The following is an 8,364-nucleotide window of genomic DNA, read 5'->3' as shown; positions in this document are numbered from 1 at the left end:
ACTAAAATAGTGATAATACTGTCAGAAACATCTATCTTTACTTATAAAAAAAGAAATTTAATCGACGTAATACCACTTATGAAAATGAAACACGCTTTACATATTTTTCAATTGACACCAATATACTCATTATAAGCTAAAACTATGTCTATTATGTCATTATTTGTTTGATCAAGAATACGAAAACTAACAGAAAACCCGAAGTGTCGCTCGCACAATAACGTCACCACAGTTCTAAGAATGAAGAATTATCATATTTTAAAAGGCCTTTGTAAGAGAATATTTTTTATCGGTTCAGGAAATTTTTGGTACGAAGATGAAGTAATAGGAAACGATAACAGTATTCTTTATAAAATGTTAAAATACATTTTATTTTCCATTTACGGATTTATGACCTTGTTAGAGATAATGGCCGCTTTAATTGGGGAATTTTCTGAGGACGAGAAAAGCGATTCGGTTACATTCGCAGTGAGCCATACAATCGTAATGATAAAGATATATTCAGTATTATCCAATAAGGAATCGGTGAAAAAATTAATCCATGATTTAATAAAGGTCTGTGAGATACACGAGGAAGAGTCTTTAATGAAGAAAAAATATAGAATTATAAAAATAAACGTTGTAGCTTATTTTATAACCGTCTACGGTTCTGCCGCATGTTTCGTGTTTGAAGGCGTAAGGAAGACGTTAGAAGGTAGCACAAACTGAATCTCTGTTATTACTTAAATTAGTAAATTCACCTCATAAAAATAAAATTAATTTGTGATTCCATAATAATCGCATCGATTAAAAAGCTAATGTTGTTACAATTTACCTCAAAACAATGTATTTCCAGGATCTCACTTTGTTACGGTCGTGACATATTATCCACAATTTGGTGATAATTCACTAACCGCCACGGTTGTCCGAATCTTCATGACGATAATTCTATTTATGCTGTTGCTAACAATGATAATGACGGTTGACGGCTTCACTGTTGTTAATCTAATAATTTTTAAATACAAATTCATAACGTTGAGGAATTATATCGACAAACTGAGAATTAATTTCGAAAACGAACTCAAAGAAAACAAATCGAAAATTGCTGCGAAAAAACTAACAAAAGGTCTTATTGATGGTATAATAATGCATAAAGAACTTTTAAGGTATTATATATTACATTACCATAATGTATATAATTAAATAGGTATTCACAATTTGGAACGGCAGATTTTAAATTATAGACATTGCTTTTTACGAACGTATAAATTATGAACTAAGTGCCTAATTCATGGATCTCAAAGAGCATAAATTATATGAAATGGGCACAGGATACGTTATACATGACGGAAATGAGCTACATGAGCCATCTTTATGCGTGACTAAAGGGATAATAACGTTTATGTCACTTTGCGTTGTCTCCTTACCGATGATATATTAGCTGCATCACTTAACGCCTTCGTATAATCCCCTATTTATCCTATATGTCAAACCGAAATTAGCCGACAACATAAAGCAGAAACCTTTTTCTTATAGTGACCTTTTTCAGTAACTGTGTGTAAAATTATTATAGTTAATTATATATATTCAACATTAGGAACCCGAGAATTTTAGCACCATGGTTTAACGTTGTAACTAACATAGTGCATCATAAAACACTAAGTGGTATCATGTTAATACTGTAACATAATTACCCTCTTGCTGTAATTTATCTCAAAACCAACATTAATTTATTCATTGTTCATACTTTTTAGTACTTGAAAAATAAAGCCATTTATGTTCATAATCAATATATTTCAAATAATTTAAACGATTGGGACAAAACAAATCAACTCAACTTCTATGACTTCTGCTAATTAAATCGATAACTATCCACTACTTCAGTGTACACATTTTTAAATCGTATACTTTCCATTGTAGTAAAAATCTGTTTTATTTTTACCTTTGTTACATACTCTCAAACTTTTTAGACTATCAAAGGAAATCGACAAAGCATTTGGCACCGTTATGGCTTTACAACTGTGTCAGAGTTCAGGCTCTGCAGTGTCCCTGCTTCTTCAGATAGCCGTGAGAAACTTTATATAACAATTTAAGTCAATAACAAATAAAAAAACAACTGTTACTATTAATATTGAAAGATTTAAAACACTTTAAAGGTCTTTAGTGTCAACAAAAAAAAAAACAAATCAAATCCATTTGTTTCCTGGTGATATTATGTCTCGATCCGATAAATATGTCGAATAAGCACTATATTTTCTTTTGAAACTTTACTAGAGCAGGAAAAGTAATTGTTTTCAACTTTCTTCACAGCCTTTATCACATATTTAATTAAGTAAAGTATTTAGATTTATTACAAAAAATCGTTGTAAACATACAACTAATATTTTCTAAATTATTTGTTCGATGTATGTATCAACGCCTACTGTCAGTCTATATTATGTTTTTTTTTATTATGTAAACAGTACTACAATTAGATAGATAGCATATACATTGATAACATACACCCATAATACCCTTAATATATAAATATTTAATAAAATGATAGAATGAGTAAAGTTTCAAATACTTTTTAAGCTCCATATTTCACGAGAGAGATATGTTACGAGAAATTTTCAAATTGTATTTTATTCTAACTTTATAAGCTCAATATAATAAAATCGCTAAATGAAAAGTAAATAAAAATGCGAAATAAAACTAATATTTTATGTTATGCTGATATTGAATTGAAATACGGCATAAAGGGCAATCAGAATTTTTTATTTCTTTTCCAGCTTTCAGATAAACTAACGTTAGTAGCCGAAATGAAGATATGTTTTTTCGTTGTCGCCCTATTTTTCTTATTGGGAGTTTTTCTTTGTAACGCAGGAGAAATTACTTACCAGGTACAGGTGTTCAATAACATTTTTATTAAAAGTTTTTCAGATGGATAACATTTATTTTATGCCTTTTTTAGTTATAAAATATATTAGTTACAAGATAGCTCAAAACATTTTATCTGACAAATCAAATCGATAGCGGATAATTCAGAATAGGATCAATAAAGGTACAATTATGTTAGCTTTAAAATTCATACTATACTCGAGAGTAATGGGAAATATCGTGACTAAATTCATATGTTTAAACAGAAATTTTAAGGCATGATCTATGGTAATGATGTCATGCAGTATCGGGAGTATTAGAGCGAAATAGATTACAATTTTTTGCTTGTTTGACTATAGTGTTAATTAATTTATTTATTCATAAATCAACACCTACAAATACTACAACAACATTATACTATACATATATTTACCACTCCAGGCGTCTCTCGTATCGGAATCTATTTTTTACTGTGGCTGGCACTTGAGTCCGTCGCCGCAACAACGCCATCTTGGAAAACTCGTGTTATTAGCGGGCGCTAAGGCCCAACAACCGCTGGTCATGAAGGCTTTCAAGATGTTAGAGCTGACATACGGAACATTTCTCTTAGTAAGATTACTTTTTATTCCTTTGATCCCTCGTCTGTAACCATTGAAATCGTTTTAGAAGTAATTTTCCTTATTTACTAAAACGTTTCTGACTTGTAAACTCGCTCTAAAAAAAAAAAAGTCTATCGAATTGAATACAATATTATCTTAAAAGAGTACCTTGTCAATTAAAACTTAAAAAATAGAGAATATTTACATGAAAATATCTTAATGTACTTTATTTTGAAATAATAAAGTAGGTTGACACCTGCTTAATCACTTTTTACTTTTTTTTCAGGTTGTTAGAGCAACATATTCCGTTTTTGCTTTATTTTATGCACAGAATCAATAAAATTTATTATATAACATCAACGCTTCATACGCCCTTAATAATTTTTAAAATTTACAAAAACATGACAACAAACATAAAAACGTAACAGGTCGTTGTGTGTACATTTAAGATATATCAGAAAAAATATGATCGGGACCGTTATCAACGCAAATAACACCTGAAACAAAGATTGTAAGAATTTTCGTTTGTGCACGCGAATCTCAGAAACGGCTTATCCAATTTAATTAGGGTTTTTACTAATATATTGTGGCAAGCTTAACTTAACATTTAGTGTTTATTTTATGTCAATCATGAATAAAAAAGTTATGCAAATTTAAAGAATCACGTTGAACATGTCAAGTTACTGTAGAATAGGCCGCGTAGAAACGGGGACAAAGCACAACTAGAAAATAAATAAATTTATTTAGAAGTGACTTTACTTTCTTATTTTAATTGTATTATTTTATGGTTTCAAATTACTAGATGTCACATTAAAAGAGAATCGATGATCTTTAATATATTGGTTACAATGGACTTGATGCAATTTTATATAATTAATTTTCTAAGTAAGTATATGTTTTTAAATTTATCTGATCACTGTCATTCATTTTGAGAATCCGATATTTCAACACGATTGCAATCACCATAATTACAGGTACAAAGAAAAGCAACGACCAACAACAAACATGGCATGTTTTACATACAATTTACACTATAGTCACTATGCTGTAAATTAAAAATCAAAATCACTTTAAACATGGTATTTATTCGTATTTGCTTGATGTATCTTGAAGTATCACATAAATTTGCAGTGTTAAAGCGGTAACGAAATATTCAGTGGTTAGCTTGAATATTCATTATAAACTTAAGTAGTTATAAATATCACGTAGCAATAATAATGTACGTTACATGTTGCAAATATTTTTTTTATCAGACTGCAATCTATATTCGAGAACATAAACATGTAACACAGGTCACGCACGAACGTAAGTATATAAGTAAGATCATCGATCCTGATAACTCACAATAGCTTATCGAGGTAGGATTTCTGTACCACATGCAAATACTGAATATTTCAATATCACGCATTGCGTGTTAGCAATAGGATTCATGAATAAATGATGTTCTTACCTAAGAGATACGATATACTCGATGAGAATGATTTCATTTTGTTACGCTTACCTAAATACACACGACCTGAGGAGGTAGAAGCCTGGGAATACAAAATTATATTTTTATTAAAAGCTATAAATAGCCCTACATTTAAATATAGTAACTGGATTGTATATATTTTGTTGAACTTAACATCGATTGAGTATTGAAATTTAGTAATACGACGTTCAAGGTTATTTTAAAATAGTCCTAGTGAGGACTTTAATTTAAATTACGTTTAAAAAGACAATTAGAGAGCTAAGGACTCTGGACTACGTGAATTAGTTAAAATGTAAAATTATTGGGCTTTGTAATCCCTGCTGTTCTTGATCATTGTTTATCAAGCAAGCAATCCTTAATATGATTATATTATATTTTCAAATTTTATACATAAAGTAGCTGAACCCACAAACGTTGTTTTGTCATATATGTTATTAAACCCCTTAATCCCCCCCCCCCCGTTATAACTTAAGGGTATAAAAAATAGATGTTGGCCGATTCTCAGACCGACCTGATATGCACACAAAATGTCATAAAAAATCGGTCTAGCCGTTTCGGAGGAATATGTTAACTAACATTATATCATGAGAATTTTATATATAATCATTACAGCCTATACAGTCCACTGCTGGACATAGGCCTCCACAAGTTTACGCCAAAAATAACGTGAACTCATGTGTTTTGCCCATAGTCACCACGCTGGGCAGGCGGGTTGGTGACCGCAGTACTGGCTTTGTCGAACCGAAGACGCTGCTGCCCGTCTTCGGCCTGTGTATTTCAAAGCCAGCAGTTGGATGGTTATCCCGCCATCAGTCGGCTTCTTAAGTTCCAAGGTGGTTGTGGAACCTTGTTATCCCTTAGTCGCCTCTTACGACACCCACGGGAAGAGAGGGGGTGGCTAAATTCTTTAGTGCCGTAGCCACACAGCAGTAGTTTATATATAAGCTAACATTCAATTCTAATTATTATTTAGTAAGTAGGTTTTATATTATACCGCGTCCCATAATGGAAGCATACCTTGTTCTTCTTTGTCAAACAAAAAGTAAGCAAACTTTCGACTAGCTCGTTGGCGCAGTTTGTAGTTACCCTGCTTTCTGCTCCGAGGGTTGTGGGTTCGATTCCCACCCCGAGTCTGGGTTTAATATAAATATTTATTTATATATGTATTATTTATAAGTATGTTTATCGAAAAAAAAAATATATGTAGCTATATACCAGTCGGCTGTTACCTATAACACAAGCATTAAGTTGCTTACTTTGGAACAGACGACCGTGTGTGTATTGTGTAAATATTTATTTATTTATTTAAACGCATATTTTCGTACCTAAATATTTCCATCTAAAATCTTCACGGAACGGAACGGAGAATTTACTGCACGTTTTAAAATTAAAATAAATAAGTATTGTGTTCCATACGTTTTATTTGATTCTTGCATTATATGCGAGAAACTCCGAGTAACATTTCTTATTTATTATATATCTTTGTTACGCTTTTACTATTCGTTTAAATCTATTTATTTCGTACGCCATACATTTAGATTTTGTAAGTCGTTTTATTTATGAATGCTTTGTTGCTTATAATTAGACCAGCAATAAGTCATGAAGCAAATGTATGTAGGTATGTAAATCTATTTTAGATTTTTTTTACTGTATGCTATGTTTGCAAACCTTAATTTAAAAAAATTTAAACATAAATACAAAAAAAAATTACCATTGATAATTTTATTTTCATTTATTGATTGCTAATTAAATTTTTATTTGTATGAAATGTTTCATACACTAACCATTAATTAAAAATAATGACAATTTATAATAAAACAATAAAAATAATAACACTGTAAATAAAACTTTGCTATCAGTGAAAATGTTTCGCTTTTGAAATGAAACAGAGCGAGAAATCTGTTTGCCAACTATGAAAATGACTTTCCCAAACCAGATGATAGAACAAATGGATAAAAACAATAATTGCAAGTTAAGAATCAAGGGTTATCGACTTTGGAAGATCTCAATGTTAACAGTTTTCAGTTCATTTCAAATATGTATTTTTTTATTTTGTCGGTTGAAAAATATTTAATACCTATATTATTACTATATTGGTTACTGTAGTAATCAAGAAAAATGTGAAACAATTTTTAATGAAAAAAAAAGTGTAATTATGATACAAATAGTAGTAGTTAAGAAGCGTTGTATAAAAGCGTTGTGTAATCATCGCAACATTTGTTTTTAAAACAATCATAAAATTATGCTGTACGCAGTTTTTTTTTTGACACATATCAAAATTGGAAAACCATTGACTCATTTGAGACCTATCACATTTATAGTTTGAAAATTATTCCATTAAAAATAATTAATGTAAGCACGTAAACTAGAATGAAACTAAAATTATATATTAAATGCATAATATAATATTCTAGCACACGCAGGTTCTAAGAATTTTAAACTTTCATTATCTCAAAACAGGAGTAGTATATTTAATAAAAGTGTAAATAATTATTATTTTAACTAAATTATACGTCCAAAAATTATACGAAAACTCAACCAATTTTGAATTTTCTCTTCCTTAGTTTTCAAAGCTTGCACAGTAAAATTGAACTACACACTAGCGCGTTAGTGCAGCTTGAGGTAATTGCTCCAGCAAATACGGTGCGGAGTCGAGTATAGAGAACTTAGAGTTATGATTAAAGTTCCGCTCGTTGACATATAGGTGAAGCAATGGACGCCACGTGCTCCATACAGGTACGCTCTACCGGTCCAATATTACGTTTGCCAAGTACATTTGCGGATTCAATATGTGAGAAATGCTTGAATTTTCAAAAAATATAAATAAACACGTTTACTATTTCTCCGCAAGAATAAGATATTCTCAAGCTTAACATTAACCCACAACGACGATGATAAAGACATAACGTAATAGTTATTGCTTGATTGTTTTTGTGAACATATCAAATTGTGTTTACGTGTGTAGAAAGAAAAACAAAGATCATGTATCTATATTGGAAAACAACTTTCACGTGTTTCAATATATACAAATAAATAAAATTGGAGTGTCTGTTTGCAATATAAAAAAAAAAACGATTTTAACTAAATGTATATACACGGTACATACTGAAATGTTTTTAAATAAAAGGACAGCGAGTTGTCGGTGACACCGTTTATTCACGACTGACGCGGTCATCGAGCGCGACAATCGATGCGTCGATCGACCGTTATATTACACCTCTACCCTTATTTAAGACATACATTTAAAAAAAAAACGATTTACAAATATACAGTATTTACATAACCTTACATAAGCACATACACACAACAGCTATGAACTATTACCTACAACAATCTATTTTGGTACAATTAATAGCTTATTTAAATGTTAAACCCTAGTTATTCTATTAATTAAACAACAACAAAAAATAAAATAAAAATAACAATAAAGAAACAACTATATGTCGAAAGATGATA

General features: G+C 30.4%; 1 protein-coding gene across 1 annotated transcript; it reads left to right on the top strand.

Annotated features, from left to right (window-relative positions):
- Nucleotides 1-240: 240 nt before the first annotated feature.
- On the top strand, nt 241-3,777 carry LOC123659110. The gene is made up of 6 exons (XM_045594371.1): nt 241-694; nt 836-1,145; nt 1,950-2,046; nt 2,751-2,861; nt 3,280-3,447; nt 3,724-3,777. Exons 1-6 carry the CDS (start codon nt 241-243, stop codon nt 3,775-3,777), a joined length of 1,194 nt encoding a protein of 397 aa, XP_045450327.1.
- Nucleotides 3,778-8,364: the final 4,587 nt, after the last annotated feature.

The sequence above is a fragment of the Melitaea cinxia genome, chromosome 13 (assembly GCF_905220565.1).
Source record: "Melitaea cinxia chromosome 13, ilMelCinx1.1, whole genome shotgun sequence".
Taxonomy (NCBI): domain Eukaryota; kingdom Metazoa; phylum Arthropoda; class Insecta; order Lepidoptera; family Nymphalidae; genus Melitaea; species Melitaea cinxia.
Note: the sequence above shows the minus strand (reverse complement) of the source record. Positions and strands in the feature narration are given on the sequence as shown.

What these genes read in the sequence shown, in the direction of transcription:
- LOC123659110 (XM_045594371.1), top strand. Translation starts at nt 241, where the DNA reads ATGAAGAATTATCATATTTTAAAAGGCCTTTGTAAGAGAATATTTTTT. An exon ending in CCCTGCTTCTTCAGATAGCC is followed by an intron (nt 2,047 to 2,750) that starts GTGAGAAACTTT and finishes TTTCTTTTCCAG; the next exon opens with CTTTCAGATAAACTAACGTT. An exon ending in CATACGGAACATTTCTCTTA is followed by an intron (nt 3,448 to 3,723) that starts GTAAGATTACTT and finishes CTTTTTTTTCAG; the next exon opens with GTTGTTAGAGCAACATATTC.